Source organism: Emericellopsis atlantica, assembly GCF_019669845.1.
Source record: "Emericellopsis atlantica unplaced genomic scaffold F5Z01scaffold_48, whole genome shotgun sequence".
Taxonomy (NCBI): Eukaryota; Fungi; Ascomycota; class Sordariomycetes; order Hypocreales; family Bionectriaceae; genus Emericellopsis; species Emericellopsis atlantica.
Window position 1 is genome coordinate 15468 of NW_025764750.1, and position 23501 is coordinate 38968.

General features: G+C 56.8%; 11 protein-coding genes across 11 annotated transcripts; 7 read left to right on the plus strand and 4 right to left on the minus strand.

The window, feature by feature from the left end:
• Window positions 1-429: 429 nt before the first annotated feature.
• F5Z01DRAFT_678327 (Y-family of DNA polymerase) lies at window positions 430-3786 on the plus strand (the record flags this gene model as incomplete). The annotated part of the gene is made up of 1 exon (XM_046265434.1): window positions 430-3786. One exon carries the CDS (start codon window positions 430-432, stop codon window positions 3784-3786), a length of 3357 nt encoding a protein of 1118 aa, XP_046113753.1.
• A 44-nt stretch (window positions 3787-3830) lies between these two features.
• On the minus strand, window positions 3831-4901 carry F5Z01DRAFT_438302 (WSC domain-containing protein). The gene is made up of 2 exons (XM_046259750.1): window positions 4184-4901; window positions 3831-4082 (listed from the first exon to the last, which is right to left on the minus strand). The coding sequence occupies exons 1-2, from the start codon at window positions 4450-4452 to the stop codon at window positions 3875-3877; spliced, it is 477 nt and encodes a 158-aa protein (XP_046113754.1). The 5' UTR covers window positions 4453-4901; the 3' UTR covers window positions 3831-3874.
• Window positions 4768-6049, plus strand: F5Z01DRAFT_438126 (putative secretory component protein shr3). Its single transcript, XM_046259747.1, has 2 exons — window positions 4768-5172; window positions 5232-6049. Exons 1-2 carry the CDS (start codon window positions 5082-5084, stop codon window positions 5813-5815), a joined length of 675 nt encoding a protein of 224 aa, XP_046113755.1. The 5' UTR covers window positions 4768-5081; the 3' UTR covers window positions 5816-6049.
• Window positions 6050-7972, plus strand: F5Z01DRAFT_438186 (arg-6). The gene is made up of 5 exons (XM_046259748.1): window positions 6050-7073; window positions 7126-7216; window positions 7326-7543; window positions 7594-7643; window positions 7704-7972. The coding sequence occupies exons 1-5, from the start codon at window positions 6283-6285 to the stop codon at window positions 7757-7759; spliced, it is 1206 nt and encodes a 401-aa protein (XP_046113756.1). The 5' UTR covers window positions 6050-6282; the 3' UTR covers window positions 7760-7972.
• Window positions 7973-8321: 349 nt separating this feature from the next.
• On the plus strand, window positions 8322-9870 carry F5Z01DRAFT_668010 (mitochondrial carrier domain-containing protein). The gene is made up of 2 exons (XM_046264319.1): window positions 8322-8874; window positions 8930-9870. The coding sequence occupies exons 1-2, from the start codon at window positions 8737-8739 to the stop codon at window positions 9812-9814; spliced, it is 1023 nt and encodes a 340-aa protein (XP_046113757.1). The 5' UTR covers window positions 8322-8736; the 3' UTR covers window positions 9815-9870.
• A 17-nt stretch (window positions 9871-9887) lies between these two features.
• Window positions 9888-10792, minus strand: F5Z01DRAFT_438683 (translocator protein). The gene is made up of 3 exons (XM_046259755.1): window positions 10525-10792; window positions 10376-10469; window positions 9888-10319 (listed from the first exon to the last, which is right to left on the minus strand). The coding sequence occupies exons 1-3, from the start codon at window positions 10634-10636 to the stop codon at window positions 9962-9964; spliced, it is 564 nt and encodes a 187-aa protein (XP_046113758.1). The 5' UTR covers window positions 10637-10792; the 3' UTR covers window positions 9888-9961.
• Window position 10793: 1 nt separating this feature from the next.
• F5Z01DRAFT_438682 (FMN-dependent dehydrogenase-domain-containing protein) lies at window positions 10794-12929 on the minus strand. The gene is made up of 4 exons (XM_046259754.1): window positions 12652-12929; window positions 12081-12598; window positions 11358-12027; window positions 10794-11299 (listed from the first exon to the last, which is right to left on the minus strand). The coding sequence occupies exons 1-4, from the start codon at window positions 12782-12784 to the stop codon at window positions 11142-11144; spliced, it is 1479 nt and encodes a 492-aa protein (XP_046113759.1). The 5' UTR covers window positions 12785-12929; the 3' UTR covers window positions 10794-11141.
• A 305-nt stretch (window positions 12930-13234) lies between these two features.
• On the plus strand, window positions 13235-15592 carry F5Z01DRAFT_668020 (P-loop containing nucleoside triphosphate hydrolase protein). The gene is made up of 2 exons (XM_046264320.1): window positions 13235-13676; window positions 13735-15592. Exons 1-2 carry the CDS (start codon window positions 13631-13633, stop codon window positions 15465-15467), a joined length of 1779 nt encoding a protein of 592 aa, XP_046113760.1. The 5' UTR covers window positions 13235-13630; the 3' UTR covers window positions 15468-15592.
• Window positions 15593-16615: 1023 nt separating this feature from the next.
• On the plus strand, window positions 16616-19093 carry F5Z01DRAFT_630835 (uncharacterized protein; the record flags this gene model as incomplete). Its single annotated transcript, XM_046261753.1, has 2 exons — window positions 16616-17194; window positions 17252-19093. The coding sequence occupies 2 exons, from the start codon at window positions 16616-16618 to the stop codon at window positions 19091-19093; spliced, it is 2421 nt and encodes an 806-aa protein (XP_046113761.1).
• Window positions 19094-19179: 86 nt separating this feature from the next.
• On the minus strand, window positions 19180-20126 carry F5Z01DRAFT_438854 (Fe-S protein assembly co-chaperone HscB). Its single transcript, XM_046259756.1, has one exon. The coding sequence runs from the start codon at window positions 20020-20022 to the stop codon at window positions 19267-19269; it is 756 nt and encodes a 251-aa protein (XP_046113762.1). The 5' UTR covers window positions 20023-20126; the 3' UTR covers window positions 19180-19266.
• Window positions 20127-20732: 606 nt separating this feature from the next.
• Window positions 20733-22400, plus strand: F5Z01DRAFT_684342 (FMN-dependent dehydrogenase-domain-containing protein; the record flags this gene model as incomplete). Its single annotated transcript, XM_046265922.1, has 4 exons — window positions 20733-20760; window positions 20822-22114; window positions 22175-22248; window positions 22314-22400. 4 exons carry the CDS (start codon window positions 20733-20735, stop codon window positions 22398-22400), a joined length of 1482 nt encoding a protein of 493 aa, XP_046113763.1.
• Window positions 22401-23501: the final 1101 nt, after the last annotated feature.

Here is a 23501-nt window from a genome sequence, read left to right on the forward strand (position 1 = left end):
AGCCACTCTCGAACAGTGTGTGCACCAACACCGAGCCTTAATGACTTGGACGCGGTCCAGAGGTTAACGCTCTGAGTCATAATCGCAGGCATAAAGCCAAGGCCAGATACGTAAGTTCTATAGCATACAGATGATCGAACAGTCATTATTTTCAACCCAGTTGCGAAGGTGTGGCTGAGCTGTGCAGAAAGTCACGGGACAACGTGTTGTAAGCGCGCCACACCGTGATCCGCTTTACGCGGGTTCCTCTCTTGATGTCGACCCTGCATCATCACGAACATGCACGCCCATTTTACCTTCTTGGACATGTGTACTTTGCTACCGTTTCCTATTGAGCCGTCGGGGTGAAGTAATGAATCTTCTGTCAGCACGAAGCCGACAAAGGCGCCGACGACTGAGATAGGCTCAATTACCTGAATCACCACCACCATGGGCAGCGTCTTGGACAAGAACTCGGCGCAAGTCCGCAAGCGCATCGAGGGGCATACCTTTGAGGGCGAAGATGGCGAGGAGTATGAACAGTCCGAGTTCCACGGGTTTGGAGACTACTTTCGCCGCAAGAAGATCAAGTTGCAGAACCTCGACGCCGAGTTGCGCACTGCGTCCGGAAAGCCCCAGATCTTCAAGGGTATCGTGGCGCACGTCACTGGATATACGCAGCCCCCTTTACATGTTCTGCATCGCGAGATTGTGCAGCACGGCGGTGGATTCCTGCAATACCTCGATTCGAAAACCATGGCTACTCACATCATCGCTTCTACGTTGCCGCCGAAGAAGTCAGTGGACTTTAGTCGGTATCGCATCGTCAAGCCAGGATGGATCATGGACTCCATCGCGGCCGGAAAGTTGCTTCCGTGGAACGAATACCGCGTGCTGGATGAGGGCCCTCGCCAAAAGGTGCTGAAGTTTGACGGAAGCAAAGGCATCACACAACAAAGTCCGCAGGCGAAGCATGGCTATCGTGACCAAATCGACGACAGCTTTTACACTAGCCAATTCAAATCCAGCAAAAACGGAACCCAGACTTGGAGCCAACTGGTGGAGAGGACGAGCACACCAAGCTCTTCCAAAGTGTCACCGTTCCCTCGAGGCGACAGCGGCGAGGGTAGCTTGAATACCCCCTCCAAAGCACCCATGTCTGACTCTTCAATATCTGTGACGGAGCAGCCGTCTATGCCTCCTCCACGAACACCAGCTATATCTCCCCGGAAGCAAGACAGCCATAGAGGCTCCGAACCTCCCAAAGACGCCACGTCGGAGGAACACAATGCTTGGCTCCTTGCTGACCCACGAATGCGAAAATCATCCACGGCCAATCCCGAGTTTCTGAAACAATACTACTCTGAAAGCCGCCTCCACCATCTCTCCACATGGAAAGCAGAGTTAAAGTCAGAGATGCAGCGCATGGCGGCCGAAAAAGGCATGACTGGCAGACCGTCCAAGCGCAAACCTGGCTCAAGGCGGTATATCATGCATGTCGATTTTGACAGTTTCTTCTGTGCCATATCGCTAAAGAAGCATCCCGAATACGTCGACAAGCCAGCTGTTGTCGCGCATGGAAACGGCACTGGCTCCGAAATCGCAAGCTGCAATTACCCTGCGAGAGCCTTTGGTGTCAAGAATGGAATGTGGATGAAGAAGGCTCTAGAGTTATGCAGCGACCTCAAGGTACTGCCATATGACTTTCCGGCCTACGAGGATGCGAGTCGGCTGTTCTACGAATCGATTCTGCAAGTTGGTGGGACCGTGCAAAGTGTCAGCATCGACGAGGCGCTGGTCGATGTTTCGTCCATTGTGCTCGATGCCGCTGGCTCGCAAGGCGTGGGGGTCGACGAAGGCAGCATATGGCGCGAACAAGAAAAGGTCGACGCTATGGCTCGAGTTCTGCGAGACCGCATAAAGCAGAAGACTGGCTGCCACGTTTCCATTGGCATCGGCGGCAACATTCTTCAGGCCAAGGTGGCGCTCAGGAAGGCCAAGCCTGCTGGCCAATATCACTTGAAACCCGAGGAGGTTCTTGAATTTATTGGTCAGCTACAAGTCGAGAACCTGCCTGGCGTCGCCTATAGCATAGGCAACAAGCTCGAGGAACTAGGTGTGAAGCTGGTCAAAGACTTGCGAGAGCTCTCACGGGAGCGTTTATCTTCAGTCCTGGGACCTAAAACAGGACAGAAGTTGTTTGAGTATGCTCGCGGAATTGACAAGGCTGAAGTTGGGGAACAAACCCCACGCAAGTCCGTCTCCGCCGAGATCAACTGGGGAATCCGCTTCATCAGCCAGGAAGAGGCCGAGGAGTTCGTTCACAATCTGTGTAAGGAGCTCGAACGGAGGCTGCTCAACGAACAGGTCCGGGGCAAGCAACTCACCATGAAGATCATGCGGCGCTCGCTGGATGCGCCGCTGGATCCTGCCAAACACCTAGGTCATGGCAAATGCGATGTATTCAACAAGAGTATCGCTTTTGGCGTTGGCACGAATAGCCACGAGGCTATCGGCAAAGAGGCTGTGACTATACTCCGCTCCTTCAAGTTCAGCCCGGGCGACCTCCGAGGGTTAGGCGTGCAGATGACCAAGCTCGAGCCTATCAGGACCAAGTCATCGGGGCCTGAAAGTAGCCAGCGAAAATTGTTGTTCAACGCAGCAAGCGGGCCTACAGCAAGGCGCAAGTCGTCGGAAGCTGAAGCCATCGAAGAGGATGATGCACCCGTCAAAACGAAGGATGTGCCGACGCCCAGTATTGAGCACGATCCCATCGCAGATGATCCAATGACCCCTAAAAAGCAAAAGGTCCATCCTGCTGCCGCTTTGGCTCGTGCCGCGGCCAGTGATCCCAAGGCGAAGACGCCGTTGAACGTTGCTGGCACGCAGTTCCTGATACCCAGCAATGTCGACCCAGCAATACTCGCAGAGCTGCCCAACGACATTCGGAGCAAGCTCATGGCCCAGGCAGCGCCCGCGATTCAGCGAGCCTCGAAGCCGCGCTCGGAGAGCCCGCTGCCCGATGTGTTGTTGCCTTCGCAGGTCGACGCTGAAGTGTTCGCTGCGTTACCGGAGGACATGAAGGCGGAAGTCCTTGCCACATACGCAAAGCCTCAGGCTATACACCGATCACCACAAAAGGACAAACTTATACAACTCAAGAGACAGACAACACCTACCAAGAGGGGCGGCATCCGCGGCGCCTTCAGTAAAGCGTCGCGGCAAAGGGACGCACAGGCTGGTCTATACCAGACGAATTTTCGTAGCCTCCGCACAGGAAGTGAGCCTGTCGTGGAGCAGCCTGTCGAAGACCTCGATCCTGATTTCTTGGCGGAGCTTCCTGAAGATGTTCGCAAAGAGGTCATTGCTGACCATCGTCGACGCCGGCTGGCTGCGAGATCTGGCCTCGATGCTCCGAACCGCCGCCAGCCTCTGATCTCCGACCCATCGGCAGGCCAGAGACGAACAACCTTCCCAGCGCCACCGCCCAAAATTGCATTCGCGCAGTCGGGTATGTCCAGCACGCAAGAGATCAAGGACATGATTGATGCGTGGCACACCGAAACGCGTGCGGACGGTCCTCACCGAGAGGACGTGGAGGTGTTGTCCAGATACCTGCGGCGGGTCATACTCGAGGAGCGCGATATGGAGAAAGTGAGCAAGGTGTTCAAGTGGCTTGTTCTCATCGTCGAACAGGACGGAGTTGAAGGCAAGGGGCTCGAATCGTGGAGGAGAGCCGTCAAGGACGTTAAGGAGGATATCCAGGCGGCCACGAGGGAGAGGGGGCTGGGCATGTTGGATATATGAATCATGAATTACGACCGTCAGGAAGAAAGCTGGAGGCCTGATCGCTGAAAAAGACGACAATGACTGCAAACAAAGGGCAGCGCTGCTGTCAAATGATGTGAAGCAAGAGTACGCTCGCAAGGCCCAGACTGGCCACTGTCCTCAATCCTCCCGCGGCATTCTCGCTCGTCTCGTACACGCTCAGTTTGAGGTTTCCGCCGCACGCAAACTCCCCGTCGCCTTCGCAGGCCATGTCGCATTCCTCATCGTCGACCTTCTTGGCGATGCCAGCCAACGTGCTCGCACACCAACATTCCCTACACAGTCAGTGTCGTTCCTCTTCAAGCTGTGGCCCTGACTAAAATGGCATGGTTTCAAAGGCTGGTTGGACACGTAAGGAGAACCGCAGAGAACATACCTAGCCCATTGTAGCCCAGCAAAGCGGTACTCCGTGTCGCCATCTCCGCAGATTTCGAGACACAGCTCGACGGTCATCTCACCCTCCCTCACATCTGTGATTCCACCGTCCAGCGCGCGGACGCCAGACGAGTCTTCCTGGTTGGTGGTTTCGTTGTAGCATCCCTGGTAAGCGTATGTCTTCGAGTCGTCGTAAATGGACAGATCCTTGGCGTGGACGCATGTCGCGACACTGAGCAAAGTTGCGATGGTGGTAGTAAAGGGACGCATGATGAATGGATTCCAAGTAATGAGCGAGTGAAGAAGACAAGTTTGAGCAGACGCCGAGGAAGATCAAGACGTTTAAAGAGGACCAAGACGTCTAGGACAAGTGAAGCTTTTCATGATGATAATTTCCCCTGAAGCTTATGTGCATGAGGTGCCGGCTGGGCAGCTCTCGCTTTGGGCTAGCTCTTACTACAGGCAAGGGACATGGCTGAGGTGGGGAGGACTACACTACACAGAACCGAAGGGTTGATTCATCCCCCTTGGGAGCGATGCGAGCTCTCGCGACATTTGTAATATCCGGTGATGTACTATTGCTGGTGTGACTTGAGCATTAGCGATGGTGGATCTGTCAACCGTTATCTACAGCAGCGTCTAGCGTCGCTTAGACAAGCTCCAGCTCCACAGATTGCGCGCGGAGAATGTGAGTGGGTAGCTGAGCATTGGAACCCTCTAGTCGGCTGGCCCGCATCTGCGCGCGGCGACATTCTGTCTTTTTCACGAACCTACTTCATCCTCCTCCAGATTGACTTCGCGCTTCTCTCCAAACACTCCAGAGTTCCGCGCGAACACACTCAGACAACCAAACCCACGAGCGACGCCTTCGCGACCGCTGCACCCACATCTCCGCCACCATGTCAGGCAACTACATTGACTGGACGAAAACGACAAAGTCCAAGAACTACCATGGCGCAGGGTCCTTTGCTACATTCATGATCATTGGCCGTACGTCGCGTGCCCTACACTTCTGCAGAGAACGACGAAATGCTGACAAGATACTCTAGCGACATGCTTCTTCCTGGGCATCCTCTTCGCCTCGTTCCCCTACGACTTCCCCCTCCTCTGGTCCAAGGAGCCCGTGCCCGAGGGCTTCTTTGACCAACTCGAGAGCCACCTGCGCTTCATGCACCAATCGCCCCCGCTGATCGCGCGCATGCTCAACATCATCCTCGCCACCGTCTTCATCGGCTTCATCATCAAGATGTACCGCCCCTCCGAGGCCAACTTCCTCTTCGACGGCGCCTCGGGCATCCTGTACCTCATCGGCGTCGCCGTCTACTCCTCCAACACCATCAAGGGCCTGCGCGCCGTCAGCGAGGGCGTCTGGGACACGGAGGAGTACAAGGCCACCCGCGAGGGCCGCTACCAGGGCGAGGTCATCCTCGGCAAGGAGGACAGCCTCCGCGTCCTGGCGGCCAGCAACACCATCCTGGCCCTGATCCTGATCGGTGTCCTGGTGCTCCAGGCTGGTCAGTGGTACGCGGAGAAGAAGGATCGGGAGGAGGAGCAAGAGCAGCAGCGGCCCCACGAGGGCGCAGAGGACAAGAAGGGCGAGGCGAGCAAGACTGCCAACAAGAAGAAGCAGTGAGATTGATCATGGGAGCGAGGCTGTCGTGGACACGGCAGACTCATCGAAGAAAAAGTGTACATCTAGTCGGAGACAGTTATTCGCCATCTTGTAGGCGTATTTGACGCCCCAATGGATACAATTGTGCCTTGGGGTGCGTCTTTTGCTTGCTTAAGCATGTTGCGCAGAGCTACAGGCTTAGACGCGAAGCCAGCGCAACGTGTCTATGAAGCCACTTCTGTCAGCCCTCTGAGTCCTGTCGCCTATAAGAATTGACTATGACTTCATGTACTCGATAATTGATGCGATACCACTCGACGATAGTATCAGTCTACATGGGCTCTTATCCGCGCTAACCCACCAACCCTTTCACGTGACCGGCGTTCAGCAGCGGCATCGCGCTCCGACGTCGGATTTTGGCATATCATCACCAAGCCTTGCAAGCCTTGCACATTCCCTCACCACCTTCGTGGCACGCACCCGGGATCATGTTCTCTACCACCTCTGGGGCTGTGCGCGCAGGCGCCCGCCGAGTTGCTCGATACCCTGCGTTCATTGGCATCGCTGCTCCGAGTTCAAACCAATGCCTCTTTATCTCCACCTCGACGACCAAGGCCGCTTCGTTCCGCCCTGCCACCCTTGGTAGCCAGCGTGTTGGCCAGCAGCGTCACGGCTACGCCACGACGACCAACCCGAACCCCCCGCTCGGCAAGAAGAATGCCTCCAACGACGTCCCGTCTCGCATTGGCTTGATTGGCGCCCGAGGGTACACCGGCCAGGCCCTGATCGACCTGCTCAACGACCATCCCTTCATGGACCTCCGCTACGTGTCTTCGCGAGAGCTCGCTGGCCAGAAGCTCGACTCCTACACCAAGCGCGACATCACGTACGCAAACCTCGGCGTGGAAGAGGTGGCTCAGCTGGACAAGGATGGCCAGGTTGACTGCTGGGTGATGGCTCTGCCCAATGGCGTGTGCAAACCATACATTGAGGCCCTCAACCAGGTCCGGGCGGAAACCGGCAAGAAAAGCCTCATTGTCGACCTCTCGGCCGACTACCGATTCGACGAGACGTGGACGTACGGTCTCCCCGAGCTTACCAAGCGCTCCGCGATTGCCCAGTCCAAGAACATTTCGAACCCGGGATGTTTCGCGACCGGTGCCCAGCTGGCTCTCGCGCCTCTTCGCGGCCATTGCCTCGATGCCCATGTCTTCGGCGTGAGTGGCTATTCAGGTGCTGGAACCAAGCCATCTCCCAAGAACGACCTCGACAACCTAAGGTAGCTTGCTGCTGGCGAACCTCGTTTCTCATTCGTCTGCTGACATCTCTAGGGGCGGCATCATCCCATACAGTCTCACGGGCCATATCCATGAGAAGGAGATTAGCCATCATCTGGACATCAAGACTGCGTTCCTGCCTCACGTGAGTTTCCTTCTTCTCTATTGTTCGGTGGCCCAGTCACATCTTCTGCCGCCTTCTCTGATCCTAGAGGCCCATTGACAACTTTTGATGCTGATACGAGCTTTCACAGGTGGCCGAATGGTTCCGTGGCATTCATCTGACTGTCTCGATTGACTTGAATCAACAAATGACATCGCGCGACATCCGCCAGATCTACCAGGACCGCTATGCTGGAGAGAAGCTTGTCAAGGTCTCAGGAGAGGCTCCTCTGGTGAGGAAGATCTCTGGGCAACATGGCTGTGAGCTTGGTGCCTTTTCCGTCGACAGCACCGGCAAGCGCGTGGTTATGTAAGTACTCAATGACCCCTGAGCACACGAGCCATACTAACTATGCAAAGTTGCGCTACGATAGACAACCTCAACAAGGGAGCCAGTACTCAGTGTTTGCGTAAGGCCCTCCTCTCCTCGTTGGATCAAGTTAACCTAGATTGCTGACAATCTCTTGTAGAAAACATGAACCTTGCGCTGGGATACGATGAATTCCAGGGCATTCCCACGGTATGATAATATCGGGTAGAGTGTATGGTATGTTTATACGGGAGATAGTCACCTAGAATATACTTTCGAACCATCCTTGCTTAGGTCGATGTTACATGTGGGATGTGTGGCTTAGCTTCACTGTGAGCTTGTAGAGCTGAGCCAGTGTGAATGTCTCCACACAGGGATGATACCCTTGTGTTCAGTGAGCTGTAGTGACCATGTGATGTTCAATATTACCGGTACTCTGGCCACATCAGAAAGACTTGAGGAGCTGTCAATATGCCTGGCAGTCCGACAACCACGGCTCACCACTTTACACGTAGAGCACTCTAGATTCTAGAACCCTCAAATCCCACTTGTGACTAATGAAAACCTGAGATCCAGGATGGACATGGTTTCGATGCAGAATTAAGGCACGCAAATAATCCCTCGACGCCAACATGGTCCGATATGTACCCACCATCGCGGCAGTCACAGGCCAGTGACAGTGAAGATCCTCTGCGGGCTCATCTTATCAATCTGATCTCCCGTCTCACCATGCCCGCAATGCCGTGTGCCCAGCAGACGAGCGGAATTTTTAGGGTAACGACTTGGCACGTCGTCCGTAGATTTCTGGTGACGTTCGTTCGTGGTGGGTCGATAAGGCCGCGATAAGCACCCAACGGCTGCCGCCGCGCTGCGCGCCATTTGAATTAATTCTTCACCGCACAAACCCATGACAATGTGAAAAGCCTTTCCATCCTACCCTCCTCTCATTCATCCCTACTAGATCCTACCCCTCTCGAGCCATTTCAGCTTTTCACACAATGTGCTGAGACTCCCAAGGGACATCCTGCAGACTCCCAACACCGGTTTCGCGTAACGATGCACTGCCAGTTGCCCCGCGGCATCGACCACCGGCTCTAGGATCTGCAGGCAGAACAGTCAGACAGACACACAGACGAAAAACAACAACAACAGCCTCTTGCGTGAAGGTTGGACGTCTCTTTTTTCGCAGCTGCATGACGACGGGCGCCGCGCAAGGCGGTGTAACGGTCATGGAGCCTAGCCCCGTCGCCATTCAGACGAAGGATCTCGCAAACAGGTCCGCTAACCGGACCGCCCTCCTCGACGCGGTCGAGGATGTCCTCTTTGGCTCTGTAAGTTGCTCTATTCTCAGTCCAATGCCGGCCAGAGGGCTAACACAAACGCCAGATAGCGGGCGTAGTCGGCAAATACATCGAGTACCCCTTCGACACCGTAAAAGTCCGTCTCCAGTCCCAACCCGACGGCGTACCACTACGATACACCGGCCCTATCGACTGCTTCAAACAATCACTCGCTTCTTCGGGCATCCGCGGTCTTTATGCCGGCATCTCTGCGCCCCTCGTCGGGGCGGCGGCCGAGACATCGTCGCTCTTCTTCTTTGAGAGTCTGGGTCGGGAAGCCCTCTTCAAGCTAGGGTGGGCGGACAGGGAAAAGGGTCTGAGCCTGCCTGCGCTGTGGGCTACCGGCGCCTTCTCCGGCGCATGGACAAGCCTTGTGCTCACGCCTATTGAGCTGGTCAAATGCCGGATCCAGGCGCCCGGCCACGGGAGCGGCGGCGTGCCATTGAAGCCCTTTGGCGTGATCCGGGATGTCTACCGCCATGAGGGTCTCCGGGGCTTCTGGCACGGCCAGCTCGGAACGCTGATCCGCGAGGGCGGTGGCTCAGCCGCCTGGTTCGGCGCCAAGGAGACCACCACCGCTGCCTTTTACCGCATGGCCGCCAAGAATGCATCATCCGAGGCGGAGAGGCGAGATATTCTGCTCAAGCCGCTCCCTCTGTGGCAGCAAGCGGTGGCGGGCGCGTCCGCGGGCGTATCATACAACTTTCTCTTCTTCCCTGCCGATACCATCAAGTCGCGGATGCAGACTTCGCCTGTGGGCGGCACGAAGGGCAAAAACACTTTTGTGCAAGAGGGCGCGGCGATATGGCGCCAGTATGGACTGCGTGGACTGTATCGTGGGTGTGGAATCACTTGTGCACGCTCTGCGCCGAGCTCGGCGTTCATTTTCATGGTTTATGATGGGCTAAAAAGGCGGTTTCCACTACAATGAGCCTTTGATCAGGATAGATGGACATAAACGATCCAAGGTTGGATATACACAAATATATACCAGATAGATAACTACCAGAGGGCAGACGAATACTCCCGGACGAAATAAACCGCATCTTCTCCAAATAGCGTTCGTTGCACGACCCTACTACTCCCTCTTGACCTCCTTGTCCCGCAGATCCCAGTTGTTAAGGACACCAGCGCCGACGCACAGATACGTCGCAAAGCTCATCCATCCCATATAAGGCAGCTGCAACCACGCGCTCGTCTCATCAATCCCGCTCCACAGATAGGTGAGGTAGCCATTCACGCCGAGCAACGCCAGAATATCAGCGGTAGCGTAGGCAGGGCGCTTGAGGCCAAAGAAGAGAGGTGTCCAGACCAGGTTGAGAAGGAGCTGGATGGAGTAGAGGGTGAGCGAGTGCCGGGTCGTGGCGACGGTAGAAGGCGAGGCGAGAGCGGAGAGACCAGTCTTTGCGGCGCGGTGAGCGGCATAGCCCATTGTGCTGGTCCTATGGTTAGCTTGTGTGTCTCAAGCAAAGTTGGGGTCCATGAGACGAACGCGTAGAGCACGGTCCAGACGGGACCAAAGACCCATGGCGGGGGACGCAGAGGGGGCTGCTTCATGTTGAAGTACGTCTTCTTGGTCTCGGATGCTTCAAGCTCGTCAGTCACTGTGGTTGGTTCTTGGTCGATCTGTGGTGTACGTACGGCTGATGCCATAGCCTACCGCTGTCCCGAGCGCGATGGGCAGGAGGACAGAGGCGGCTGGGTTGAGGAACACTGCCTCGGGGATGGTAATGGATGGAATATATGTTGTCATTTTGGTGATGTTTGAGCAATTGGCACGCTTGACTTGTTTCGCGGGAAGGTGTTGCTGTTTGTTTGAAGTTGGGTTATGGTGAGCTCTCAACTGAGAAGTGGCTCGACTACGGACTTCAGTGACGTAACCTCGGAACTCATGGATGTCCGAGGTTCATGTTCAATGCCTTTCAATACTTCGACGCGCAAAGACGCATGTCTGCCATTACGTGATCCTGACTTTCCCATTGTTCCTCAGACACAGTATCCCGCGAGTTCCGAAGCGACATTCATTCGCGTATGAGCTGTCTTCATGTGATCGTCGCGTCGAGGGGGGGTCAGTATCCATGCTCTGCAACGGCATCATCTCACCCAATTGAACAACAGCAACCCTTTCCATCGCGATCAAATCGGGTAACTGACTGACTCGAGGCGCTATCTATGCTTCTTTGTTTCCTATTTACGCAAGCGCACTCCCTATGCTTATTTCACATACTATCATTGATCCTGATGAATCTTCCCTCCACTTACATCCTCGCCTTGGGCCTCCACTTGGCGTACGGGTGCTCATCCCCAGCAACAACCAAGTGGTCGACATCAGACGTGTTAACAAGGCCAGGATGTACTTCACTCAGATCCTTGATGCCAAGAAGTTTCATCACGCTCTCCATCTCCTCCTTGAGTACTATGTCGTGTCAGCCGTGCCAAGAGCACTTGTCCCGTTCATCAAACCATGGACTCACATTCGACGAGATGCTCCGCTCCCTCGGTGCCATAATGCATCGAGTATAGGAATGATCTCCCTAGGCCGACCGCCTTGGCGCCCAGGCACAGCGCCTTGATGATGTCGCCTCCCCTTCTATACCCGCCGTCAACGTACACCTCCACCTTGTCAAACACCTCTGGGCAGTTCCTGTGCATCTCCAGGAGGAGCAGGATACTAGGCGGCGCAAAGTCCAGATTTCGCCCTCCGTGATTGCTCAGCATTATGCCCTCGACGCCGTGCTCTACAGCCAGCCGGGCATCGACCGCCGTTGTGATGCCCTTGAGGACAATGGGAAGATTGGTGACACTCCTGATCCAAGCAATGTCCTTCCATGTCATTCCTTGGTCAATGTAGCTCCCCATCATCTGCGTCAGCCCACCACGCTTCTTTTGGTCCACCGGGGCTCTTTCGCCGGTGACAGGGTTGACGATGACCTCGTCAACCTTGAGACGCTCGTCAGACTCGCGCTTCCCGCGTCCGGCAGCGTCAACCGTGAGAAACACAGCGCGAATGCCCAGCTCTTGGGCGTGGCGGAGTGCTGCAGCAGATTTCGACTTGTCCTTGTTCAGGTACAGCTGGAAGAAAAAGGGGTAGCCCGGGGCTTCGGCGACGACATCTTGGAGCGGATGACTCGACGCAGACGAGACCTACGCCTGTCGTGAGCAATCTCCTCACTCACCTCGCTGACGCCCTGACTCACAATTTCGAGGATTCCAGTTGATTTTGCGGCGCGCGCCAACCCTTTCTCGCCATCCGGATGAATTAGCTTGGCTAGGCCGGTGGGACATATGAACAGCGGCATCTTCATGGGAATCCCCATGACACTCGTCGACGTGTCTACCTGCGCCACATTCTTCATCACCCGCGGTCGAAACCAGATCCGTTTGATCATCTGCTCATTTGCGTCGCGTGTCCAGCAGTCTGTCGCGGCCGTCGAGTAGAATGCGTATGCCTTCTTCGAACCCGTCCTGGCAACAGACTCCTCAAAGTCATAGAGGTTGATCATGTTGTGAAGGGGGGTTTTCTCCTCGGTCTCTCCTGGTGCCTTCGCTTTCGATGAGTCTGGCTTGTCTTGTGCTCGAGTCCATGCCTCAGTGATTGTTGATCTGTCTAGATTTCCCTTGAAACAATCCGGGCTTAGGTGCTCGCGTACAATAGATCGAGCGTGAATCTCGGAGTATGCTTCTGTCGCATCACGACCGGCATACTTGAGGATGACTTTCAACCTGTCAGCATCACCTTGGTGAAGAGGAAGATTAGAGCATCCATACTTGATGCGCCACCTGGGTGCTGGGGCGCAAACTTGGTTACATCCCAGACTTCATCGTCGATGACTATCCAGCAGTCGTTGGGGGTGCCATGTTGGAGCACGGTTTGGGCCGCTATTAATTGCGTCGCTTCCATTGCAAGGTAAGTACTCTTATTCACGCGAATTCATCAAAAAGAAATACTTGCCAGAGACCGAATTGGCGGTCGCCCGACATGTTTTGAAGGATCCAAGTTAGCAGACCCCCGGACTTGAACAACTCCAAGGTCTTTCGGACTGGGGCCGATTGCGGGGAGGCGTTCTGGCGCCTCTGTTCCTTATAGCTTTTACGCCGGACTTTGTCAAATACCACCGCTACTTGGGTCCGATTGCAGGTCCACCCAAAAGGCCGAGTAGCGGACCTTGGGGGCGTCCGTGGACCACGACTTCACGAGTCGACTTGTGGGCGATCTCCTCGTCGGACCCGGGCACTGGGGGCCGCTGGCACCGAGCGCCGCGCTACGGAGGAGATATCACGTGAGCCCATACTTTGAACGGACTCGAATAGAGTGCCATTTCTCGCGTGTCCATACTTTGCTAAGGGATTGACTCTGAGCATTCTTCAAAGCCAATTTGTGGCCAGAATTTTGAGCCGAGTCTCAAAGTCCCAACCGCCCTGAGCAGCCACAGCCAATCATCGCGGGGTTCATCGCGAAATGTCCCACGCACGGGCCGCGACACACGATGCAGCGGCTCCACCTACGCGGTAGCGGAGGTCGCGTCACAACGCGTCTTTGATGGACAGGGATACAAATTGAATTCGTGGCGCGCTTGGCTGAACAGACGACTTCATATCATCCTGCGGGACTGTGCTGCATCTTCATATTCACCACTCCAAACCTGTACTTGTGCGCGACGTCTATTCCTGGGCCTTCTTGCTAAGTTTACGCATCGCACTTGCCTCGACCTTCATCGCTCCTTCTCTATTTTTCGCCTCCTGCATCATGAGCCCAACATTGGGAAAGAGATCCCGGACTGTGCTCGAGGATGGTACGTGACACATTGTGAGCGAATTGACCAGTCGTTCCTTCCGCTGACATTCACGCAGTCAGCCCACAGACACCTCGACGAACAACGAGAACAACCAAGCCAGTCATCTACGACGCGGAGAACATTGACCCCGAGGTGGTTGACGATGAGGTGCTCGACATCCTCGAGGATCTTCCCTCCACCAAGCGTCAGCGCACTGCAAGCAAGAGGGTTCCCGTGACACCAACGACACCAAGGCACCGCCATGTGCTGTCCGACTCCCCATCTACCCCGAGACATGTGGTCATGTCCGCTGGCAAACTTTTCAAGCGCATGACGCCCTCATCACCTTTGACGCCCTCGGCGGTACAGACTGTGTACCACTCAGCCCGTCAAGTGTTTACGCATGGCGCTGAGCCGGGTACCCTGGTCGGGCGTGAGGAGGAGCGGGCGACATTGACGGCCTTTTTGGCGAGGTGCAACAGCAAAGACGCAAGTGGTTGTCTGTATGTGAGCGGGCCTCCCGGCACAGGCAAGAGTGCCATGATCACCGAGCTGCTGCAGCCTTACTCGACCCGAGAGGATGTCAAGTCCGTCTACATCAACTGCATGAGCATCAAGTCGTCAAAGGACCTCTACAACACGTTGCTTGGTGCCCTGGGCGAGGGCGAGGACAGAAATGAGGCAGACGCCATGTCAACACTACAGGAGGTCTTGTGCCAAAAGAAGCAAGGGTCAGCATCGACATGTCTTGTCACGCTGGATGAGATTGATCACATCCTCACCCTCGGTCTGGAGAGTCTCTACCGCCTGTTTGAGTGGTCCCTTCAGAGCCCCTCGCGTCTTCTCCTCATCGGCATCGCCAACGCTCTCGACCTGACGGATCGTTTTCTGCCTCGCCTCAAGTCGAAAAACCTCAAGCCCGAGCTGCTCCCATTCTTGCCGTACAGCGCCCCACAAGTAAAGAACATTATCACCACACGACTCAAGTCTTTGTTGCCAGCGGGCGCCAAGGAAGGATTCGTCCCCTTTATTCATCCCGCTGCCATTGAGCTTTGCTCGAGAAAGGTGGCGAGCCAGACGGGTGATCTGCGCAAGGCGTTCGAGATCTGCCGCCGAGCGCTGGACCTCATCGAGCAGGAAGTCCGGTCCAAGCACGAGGACGAGGCGAGGGAGGAGCTCCTGCAGATGACACCGTCAAAGAAGCCACTCGGCGAGAAGATCAACGGTGCCTCCTCCGACCGCCGAAGCATTGTGCAGATCATGGCCAAGTCTCTGAAGGAGCTCACGGCGGACGATGCGCCGAGGGCGTCCATTGGCCACCTGAACAAAGTCACGGCAGCGGCTTTCAGCAACGGCACGACGCAGCGGCTCAAAGCCCTGAACCTGCAACAGAAAGCAGCCCTCTGCGCTCTCGTGGCTTACGAGCGTCGCGCACGGGAGAAGGTCAAGGCATCCGCGGAGGGCACGCCCTCCAAGTCACGCACCCTCGCGCCTACGGTCAGGATCCTCTTTGATACGTACAGCACATGCTGCACGCGCGACGCGGTTCTCCACCCGCTCTCCAGCTCCGAGTTCCGCGAGGTGGTCGGCAGCCTGGAGACATTGGGCTTGGTGAACGCAGTGGATGGCAAGAACGGGAGCTTTGTGACGCCGCAGACACCGAGTCGCAAGGGTCGCAAGCCCACCGCAGCCAGTGGCGATGACAGGAGGGTGGCATGTGCAGCGGGCGATAAGGATATGGAGAGCATGGCGGAGGGGATCGGCGCGGGTATACTCAAGGCCATTCTGAGTGGAGAGGCATTGGACTAAGGATTCTACTACGGGTGCACTTGATTTCTGGGTTTCATGGCGAGGCGCACACGGCATAGCATGGCATACTGGGTTGGCGTCCAAATTTTCAGCATAGCATCCAAGACACAAAGTTTTTTTTCCCGCACACACACGAGAATGCCATGAAAATTTGATCTTCAATGCAATGCCTCTTCCGTGCGACGATCACGCCGCTGGTTGCCGTGTTTGTAGGATCGTGGCGAGGGAACCACATCTCCTGGACAAGGGTACTGTGAATAGGGGTTTCGGAGGGGGCGAAGCCCCCCTCGCATTCTCGTATGTAAGGTATCAACGACATGGACCTGCAACGAACGTTGTCCCCAGCTAGCTTTCGACGTCGTTTGGCTTACAAAACAATTGACACTGTCACTCTTGTCGAGATCGATTTGAGCCAACGTCGACATTCTAAATCAGGCGCTACGTTGCGCGAGTCACGACTCACACTCACTCACACCCGCTCGGAGTTCGGATCGCGGCGCAGGTGCCCCAAGGACCCTTCGGACCAAGCTTTCCTTGGCAGGACTGGCGAGCTCTTGGCGCTGCATCGACCTCAGCCTCAGGCGTCTTGGGCTCGGTTGATTCGTATTGAATGCGGCAAGGGAGGTAGGAGACGAGCGAGTCGAGAAGCCATGTCTGTCGGGAGACCAAGGCCAGAGGGGCGAGGCAGCAGACGAGCAATACTGCTCGGTCGTGACCAGCCAGGAGTTGGACAAAAGTCCCCCACTCCCACCACCGGAACCAGCACCAGCACCACCATTACCACCGCTGGCACAACCACCGCCAACTCTAGACCAGGCACCACTGCCACTCCACCATCACCGCCGACATCACCAGCAAAGAACGTTAGTAGATCCGGCTCTACATCGACCAAGATCTATACGAGACACGCTTGGTTGCGACCCCTCACCCCACCGATTGACTCTTGGCCTCGGACTCCTCACCCCGAGTCCCCTCCAGCCTCAACACCAGCCTCACCTCCAGCCTCCGCCACGCCTGTCCCCCCCAAACACCAACACCAGGGCCGTCACCACAGGACCCGTCACAACTCGACCGTGACCGCGCTCACTCCGTCTGGCTCGTCCGCCTCCTCGGTCTCATCATTGCGCGTCGCGCCCAAGCCACCGGGGATGGGCAGCAACAACACCTCGCCTTCCTCACAGCAACCGCCTCACCAAGACCCCAGCTCGCCCGACAGCGCCAGCGCGCGACAACCCGCAGATACCGCGCACCCCGCGCGGCGCGCATCCGGCTCCTCCTCTACAGCACCGTCGACAACGACCGCATCGTCATCCAAGAGCGGCTCGTTTCTCTCCCGGTTCAGCAGGTCGGCGCGGATTCGAAACATTGTCGACTTTTACGTCCACACGCACGAGCCACACAAGATCTATACTGCAGGCGACCATGTGCGCGGTTCCGTCTGTCTCACCGTCGTCAAGACGGTGAGGATCACACACCTGACGGTGGCCTTGAGCGGCTACGTCCACGTCGTGAAGGACCCGAGAACGCGGTCGCGCGCTGCCCTGGCCAACGCGGTGAGCTTACTGCCCAAGGGTGTCTCCGAGCGGCCGGCGTATCATGGCAATGGATTCGCGAGCATATTCCAGGACGAGCTGGTGCTGAGCGGGGACGGCAAGCTCGAGCCGGGGAAGTACGAGTTTCTGTTTGACCTGGTGTTCCCTTCGAAAGGGTTGCCGAGCAGCATCGATGTAAGTGGGATCTGGCGTTGCGAGGGATTCGTGGGGGCCCATACTGACCGTCGACAGTTCGAGCGCGGGACCATATCGTACGTGATTTCGTCGACGTTGACGCGACCCATTGCCATCGCACCGACGACTACCTGCGAAACAAAGATCATGCTCAACAACAAGGTGGATATTGGACATTGCGCCCCTCCCCAGCCAAGAATCATCTATATCGAGCCCCAGGCCAAGAAGAAGCGCAGGAAACGGTCGACTGGCTTGGACAAGTCGATAGCCCCCAGCGCAGAGCTGAGCGACATGTCCACCGAGTCTGGCCACGAGTCTGCGGTTCTCGATGACATGACTGTGCGGGAACGGTCCATTGACAACGACATGCGCAGTGAGATCAGCGGCGAGAGTGGACGCAGCGTCAGCACGGGGGGGCTCAGCCGGGCTCACCTGGCGCAGGTAGCGTCTGCCAAGCAGCAGGTCGTTGATGATAAGACCATCACGGCCAAGATTGGTTTGACGAGAGGTGGCTATCTGCCGGGCGACACCGTGACTGTGCGTGTTGATATTCAGCACATCAAGTATATCAAGAGCATGAACGGTGTCATCGTCACGCTGTTCCGGCAGGGGAAAATCGACTCGAGCCCGAACCCGGACATGTTCAACAAGCCATTGAGCAAGCAGGAAAGGCGACAGATGCAGAGGGAGGACGTCCCCAAGTCGAAGACGAGGCTTGGGGGCCTCACGTTGTCCTCCGCCAACTCGACCAGCATGTTTCGGAAGGACCTAGATCAAGCCACTGCGCCGATCATCATCAATCCCGCGACCCTGCAGGCCTCGATACCCGTCTCCGTCAAACTGCCAGGGGAGTGTTTCCCGACGATCAAGGGCGTACCCGGAGACATGATGCGTTTCAGCTACCAGGTCGAAGTCGTGGTCGACCTGGGTGGGAAGCTCTCCAATCAGTTCAAAGGGAGTCAAGAGTCAAGTCACGGCCACGGCATTGGCCAAGAAGGGTCTACGATGTACGACAATTCGAGTTTCAGCTCCCGGCGGCCAGCGACAGGCATCACCGACACATCGGCCATCAAGCGAGAGAGGGGCGTGATCAATGTGACGCTCGAGACGCAGATTGGGACTGACGACAGCACCCGCGGCCGCGCACGACAACGAGTGTCGCCGTCGTCCAGGACGGTGCGGACCACGGCCAGCGAAGATGACGATTATCGGAATGCCGAGTTCAGCCACGTTGATGAGAGCCACTGGGCGACGCCCAATGCCAACGGCAACCCGTCAGACGGATACTTCCCCATGCAAAGGCAGCAGCAAGGTGTGCCTTCGTATCCAACTCCAGCAACGCCATCCGGGCCATCGCAGCCATATCCATACACCGTGCACGGCGAGTCGAGCAGTAGTGTACCAGCGTACGAGGCACCGCCACCTCAGCTGCCGGACCAACGTGAACTCTCGGAAAAGGAACGCGTTCGTGAAGCAGAAACGAGGCTCCTCCCGAGCGCCCCGCCAGCTGGCCCCTCAGCAGATGGTCCTTCAGCTCCTCCGGCGGACGAGGATGAGGACGACATATACGATGCTGACGACACACCTCGGATGCCCCATGCAGGACCATCGTCGCCACTCTCCGAGATTGGACCTTCGGCGCCGACAGAGGACGATCTCACGGCCCTTCCCATCCACCCGCCCACGGAGGACAAGCAAGAAATGGAACGAAGACGCCTGTTGAACGAGGCCAGCGCGCCACCTGAGATGCCAGACGAGCTCACTCGCGCCTCGAGACGGGACACGGCGACCGTCGCGGGGCCGAGTGCGCCCGTCCTGAACGAAGAAGATGAGCACGATGCGCAGCCAGGGCCGTCGAGCAGGGGGCATCAGGAGCAGTTACCAGCGTATGAGCGCTGAGTCGCGACATGTGTGGTTGTGTGCCATACGTCACGAAGATCTACGAGGGGCAGGTTCATGCACGGCGTTGGGCGATTTTCCAGACATGGGTACATTTGTGTGTGCGTGTGTGTGTGTTCTACATTTGTGTTCTACATCTAGAGACAGCAGCAGCCATCTTCTATATATCTAACCTAGTGCTCAAGTACGACGGGCTTGCCTTGCTCCCAGTTGTCAAGGCTGTCCTGTATGTTGACCCAGTATCGCAATCGCACGGCTTCCTCCTTGGCGGCTTGAATGTCATCGCTCCCAAACGCCCTGTCCAGTTCCTCCTCGCTGTTCCTGATGCGCTCCTCGTTCTCGGTGCGTAGATCGACAAGGTCGTCCTCAGCCTCGGCCTCCTCGATGCTCTCGCGCGCCTCGAGGACCTCCATCAGCAGCTCCTGATTCTCCGTCTTGAGCGTCTCGTCGTTGGCGACGTCGACGCCCCGCAGACCGAGGAGGTACTGCGCGCGGTAGAGGGGGTTGGCGAGGGTGCGGTAGGCCTCGTTGATGACGGAGGAGATCTGCTCGGCCTGGGGCCGCGTCGCGGGCGGGTGCAGGTCTGGGTGGTGCTTGGCCTGGAGCGAGAGGAATTCCTTGCGGAGCGTGCGAAGGGGGATGGGGAAGCGGCCTGCGGGCGGTGGGCCGTCGGGGAGCGTCTGCGGGAAGAGAGAGTAGTGTGTGGGTTGTTGCTGGGCTGACGGAGACTGTGATCGCTGCGGCGCTTCGGACGAGAGGCTGTGAGGTGTCGTGGAGAAGGCAAAGGCGAAGGCGGCGCCTGTGAGGGCTGGACGTGGTGAGCAGGCTCTCGAGGTTGCTGCTGTCACGGCTGGGAGGATGGAGGCGCGCGGTGCGCTGTGGCAGCGGGTGCAGACGCGGCCCGCTATCCTGGTCGCAGTCGGTCGCATTGTGTGTGGTGTTTCGTGGCTGTTTGTCACGAGTAATGACTGACACTATGGGGATCTAGAGAGAAGTTACAACTTGAATGTCGTCGTGCTTCGATGTCCATGTCGGTCTCCGAGCGGCGAGAACCACGAAATTTATTGATGACGTAAAACGCCGACACACTGGCTCTACAGGGTAGCCAGATCAAGTGTCCGATCTGAACCCCGGCATTTCTGCACTCCGACTTGCGGAGGACTGGACCCTTTGGCCGACTGTCCAACTTGAGACTCAACCAATTGCTGCTCATTCAATTGATTTGGTCATTATTAGCCTTCTCCATGTTTCCCCAGCTTCGAATTTGCCCGTTCTGCCCAACGTTGGATCGACGACTCTTCAGATTGTGGACGAAGGCTGCTTCAGTCCTCGGAACACTACCAGACAGCACACAACAGCTTTCACACTGGGCCGCAATCTAGGCTGTGATCTGAGAATAGAGAAATTCATCTTATCCCACCACGCAAAGGAGTAGAGAACGGCGGGAATTGCCGCATCTGGGCGTCTGGGCATCTGGGGAGCTCCACACCTCGTCACCACAAAAGACGAAGTCAAACTCCCGCCGGGTCAATGGACGCCGAAGGCGCAGTAGTTCCGTCCATCATTTTGGGGTAGAATATCCCCATCGTTGGAGTTCTCTGATTCCATTCCAAGTCTCCCCATCAACTTCCTGGTCACAATGGCGAAGGTATTCGATGCGGCTGAGGGTAAGTCGACGGTCTCTGCTGTTCAAGCTGAATGACTTGATGAGCTGACTGGCGGCTCCAGTGGCCAAACACAACACCAGCGAGTCCTGCTGGGTCATCCTCTACGGCAACGTCTACGATGTGACCAAGTTCCTCCCAGAGCACCCAGGCGGCTCCAAGATCATCCTCTCGCTCGCGGGCAAGGATGCGACCGAGGAGTACGACCCCGTGCACCCACCAGGCACATTGGAGAGTGAGCTCCCGCCCGAGGCCAAGCTCGGCCGCGTGAACCCAGACTCCATCGTCAAGGAGAAGGACGAGAGCGTGCAGCAGGACCTGAAGGAGCAGCCTCAGGCGCTGCCCATGGAGGCGCTGCTGAACATGGACGACATTGAGGAGCAGGCGACCCGGCTCATCTCCAAAAAGGCGCACGCGTACTACTTCTCGGCTGGCGATGATATGCAGTCCAAGAGGTTCAACAACACAGTCTACCGGGACATCCTCCTGCGACCGCGCGTCTTTGTCGACTGCACAGCATGCGATATGCGCACCACGCTCCTCGGGCACAAGGTGGGACTGCCCATCTTCGTGGCCCCGGCGGCCATGGCACGTCTCGCGCATCCTGATGGGGAGAATGGCATCGCAAAGGCGGCCGCCCACTTCAACGCCATGCAGATTGTGTCGAACAATGCGTCCATGACGCCGGAGCAGGTCATTGAGGGGGCGCCGCCAGGGCAGTTGTTTGGCTGGCAGATCTACGTCCAAAATCAACGCGAGAAGTCAGAGGCCATGCTGCGGCGCATCAACAAGATGAGGGACCACTACAAATTCATCGTCCTCACGCTGGACGCGCCCGTCCCCGGGAAGCGCGAGCTGGACGAGAGGGGCAACCTGACCAACGGCATGAGCGTACAGAGCGGGAGCAACGAGAAGGGCGAGGGCGAGAAGCGGCCCGGAGGCGGCGGTGTTGGGCAGCAGCTCTTCTTCGGCACCGCGAGCGACCTGACGTGGCAGACCACGCTGCCCTGGCTCGCCAAGCACACTGACCTGCCCATCGTGCTCAAGGGTCTGCAGACGCACGAGGACGCGTACCTGGCGGCCAAGTACGCGCCTCAGGTGAAGGCTGTCATTCTCTCCAACCACGGAGGGCGCGCCCTCGACACGGCGCCGCCCGCCGTGCACACGCTGCTCGAAATCAGGAAATACTGCCCCGAGGTCTTTGGCAAGATCGAGGTCTGGGTAGACGGCGGCATCAAGCGTGGCACAGACGTGGTCAAGGCACTGTGTCTGGGCGCAAAGGCGGTCGGCGTCGGACGCAACGCTCTGTTTGGACTCGGCGCGGGCGGCCAGGCGGGCGTCGAGAGAATGTTTGAAAGTATGTGTTTCCCTTCATGGCATTGCGGGAAGACAATATACTGACAGCAGGTGTGATTAGTTCTGGAGGCTGAGACGGCCACGTGCATGCGTCTGCTGGGCGCAAAGAACATTTCTGAGCTGGGACCCAAGTTTGTAAGTTCCCTTTGGCTTTGTTGCCATGTTTCACGATCAGCTGCTGACATGTGTTTCTTTCCCAGATCAACACCCGCAAGGTTGAGCGCGACATATACGATGGCGAGCCGGGGCTGGACAAGCAGGGCCTGTGGGAACGCGCCAAGCTATAGCCGGGTTGAGGTTGGCTGTACGTATATAGAAATGCATGTTTGAATACACAAGCGATGGTAATTAGACGGCATCGATGTCACCAGGTCACCTGTGTTTGATGAAGCGAACGGAACCTGATGCAGCGCATTCATCGGCATCTTGCTGTACTAGTTTGTGTGGTCACTGGTCACCGACTCACCGCTGACAGTTCCACCGTCCTGACGCCGCCAGTCTATCCGTACAGTAAATTAGACTGGTGAGCCGCATCAGACTCAAGAGCAGAATGCTTCTTCTTTTCCACGGTCAGAAGGCTGTGGATGCCACGAAAAGAACAAGCATCACGTGTGCATCCAGCTATTGAAGCCGGGTGTGGTGCGCTGGGTGGCAACAGACGTCCAAAGCCTCGACCGCGGGATCCCCTCGAACCTGCACCAACAATCTTGGAGAGATGGTGCTCAAGCAGGGTTCATGCGTCGATGGCTGATCGTCCGGCGGGCTGCCGAGGACAGCTGCGGCTTGGCGCGTGGAGGCGTCGACGACGCGACACATGAATTCTCTGCTACTGTAGTCTGTAGACGATGCTGATATCTGAGCGCAGTGGGAGTCGAGAATTATTATTATACTCGCATTTCCAGTCTAGCCGCCCACCCCTGCTGGGACAAGACGGCGTTTCTTCTTCCAAGTTCAACATGGATTGATCTGATCCACTTGGACTCCATCGAGTCCATTCTCCGTGCCGGCCATCCGTCCGTCTCAGAGTCTCCCGAGTCTGAGATTCTCGCACAGCCTGGTCAGATGCGTGATACTCGCACCTCGAGAGGGCAGCAAGGTGCATTCGCAGCGAAGAATGTCGTAAGGGTCGTGTCATGACAAGTACGTGAGCGACGCCGCCTAGGCGCGAACGTGGACGGTGCACTCTCCCGGCCGAACTCTCAACAGATGGTGTGGGGAGCAGAGATCCAGCCTCCAGGAAGAGAGGGAGAAAATGAGACATCACCTCGGCTATGAATGAAATTCGCCTGCTCGCCTGGTCCCTTGGTTTGAGTGGGTGGCGCGGACAAATCGTCCTGTTCGAGGATGGGTACAAAAGTCAAATAAGCTTAAGCCGCTGCATCTTGATC

What these genes read in the sequence shown, in the direction of transcription:
- F5Z01DRAFT_438302 (XM_046259750.1), bottom strand. Translation starts at nt 4,452, where the DNA reads ATGCGTCCCTTTACTACCACCATCGCAACTTTGCTCAGTGTCGCGACA. An exon ending in GCTGGGCTACAATGGGCTAG is followed by an intron (nt 4,083 to 4,183) that starts GTATGTTCTCTG and finishes CTGACTGTGTAG; the next exon opens with GGAATGTTGGTGTGCGAGCA.
- F5Z01DRAFT_438126 (XM_046259747.1), top strand. Translation starts at nt 5,082, where the DNA reads ATGTCAGGCAACTACATTGACTGGACGAAAACGACAAAGTCCAAGAAC. An exon ending in TACATTCATGATCATTGGCC is followed by an intron (nt 5,173 to 5,231) that starts GTACGTCGCGTG and finishes AAGATACTCTAG; the next exon opens with CGACATGCTTCTTCCTGGGC.
- F5Z01DRAFT_438186 (XM_046259748.1), top strand. Translation starts at nt 6,283, where the DNA reads ATGTTCTCTACCACCTCTGGGGCTGTGCGCGCAGGCGCCCGCCGAGTT. An exon ending in ACCGGCAAGCGCGTGGTTAT is followed by an intron (nt 7,544 to 7,593) that starts GTAAGTACTCAA and finishes AACTATGCAAAG; the next exon opens with TTGCGCTACGATAGACAACC. An exon ending in AGCCAGTACTCAGTGTTTGC is followed by an intron (nt 7,644 to 7,703) that starts GTAAGGCCCTCC and finishes AATCTCTTGTAG; the next exon opens with AAAACATGAACCTTGCGCTG.
- F5Z01DRAFT_668010 (XM_046264319.1), top strand. Translation starts at nt 8,737, where the DNA reads ATGACGACGGGCGCCGCGCAAGGCGGTGTAACGGTCATGGAGCCTAGC. An exon ending in AGGATGTCCTCTTTGGCTCT is followed by an intron (nt 8,875 to 8,929) that starts GTAAGTTGCTCT and finishes CACAAACGCCAG; the next exon opens with ATAGCGGGCGTAGTCGGCAA.
- F5Z01DRAFT_438683 (XM_046259755.1), bottom strand. Translation starts at nt 10,636, where the DNA reads ATGACAACATATATTCCATCCATTACCATCCCCGAGGCAGTGTTCCTC. An exon ending in GGTAGGCTATGGCATCAGCC is followed by an intron (nt 10,470 to 10,524) that starts GTACGTACACCA and finishes ACGAGCTTGAAG; the next exon opens with CATCCGAGACCAAGAAGACG. An exon ending in GTCTGGACCGTGCTCTACGC is followed by an intron (nt 10,320 to 10,375) that starts GTTCGTCTCATG and finishes CCATAGGACCAG; the next exon opens with CACAATGGGCTATGCCGCTC.
- F5Z01DRAFT_438682 (XM_046259754.1), bottom strand. Translation starts at nt 12,784, where the DNA reads ATGGAAGCGACGCAATTAATAGCGGCCCAAACCGTGCTCCAACATGGC. An exon ending in GCACCCAGGTGGCGCATCAA is followed by an intron (nt 12,599 to 12,651) that starts GTATGGATGCTC and finishes ACAGGTTGAAAG; the next exon opens with TCATCCTCAAGTATGCCGGT. An exon ending in AGCGGAGCATCTCGTCGAAT is followed by an intron (nt 11,300 to 11,357) that starts GTGAGTCCATGG and finishes GACACGACATAG; the next exon opens with TACTCAAGGAGGAGATGGAG.
- F5Z01DRAFT_668020 (XM_046264320.1), top strand. Translation starts at nt 13,631, where the DNA reads ATGAGCCCAACATTGGGAAAGAGATCCCGGACTGTGCTCGAGGATG. An exon ending in CCGGACTGTGCTCGAGGATG is followed by an intron (nt 13,677 to 13,734) that starts GTACGTGACACA and finishes ACATTCACGCAG; the next exon opens with TCAGCCCACAGACACCTCGA.
- F5Z01DRAFT_438854 (XM_046259756.1), bottom strand. Translation starts at nt 20,022, where the DNA reads ATGCGACCGACTGCGACCAGGATAGCGGGCCGCGTCTGCACCCGCTGC.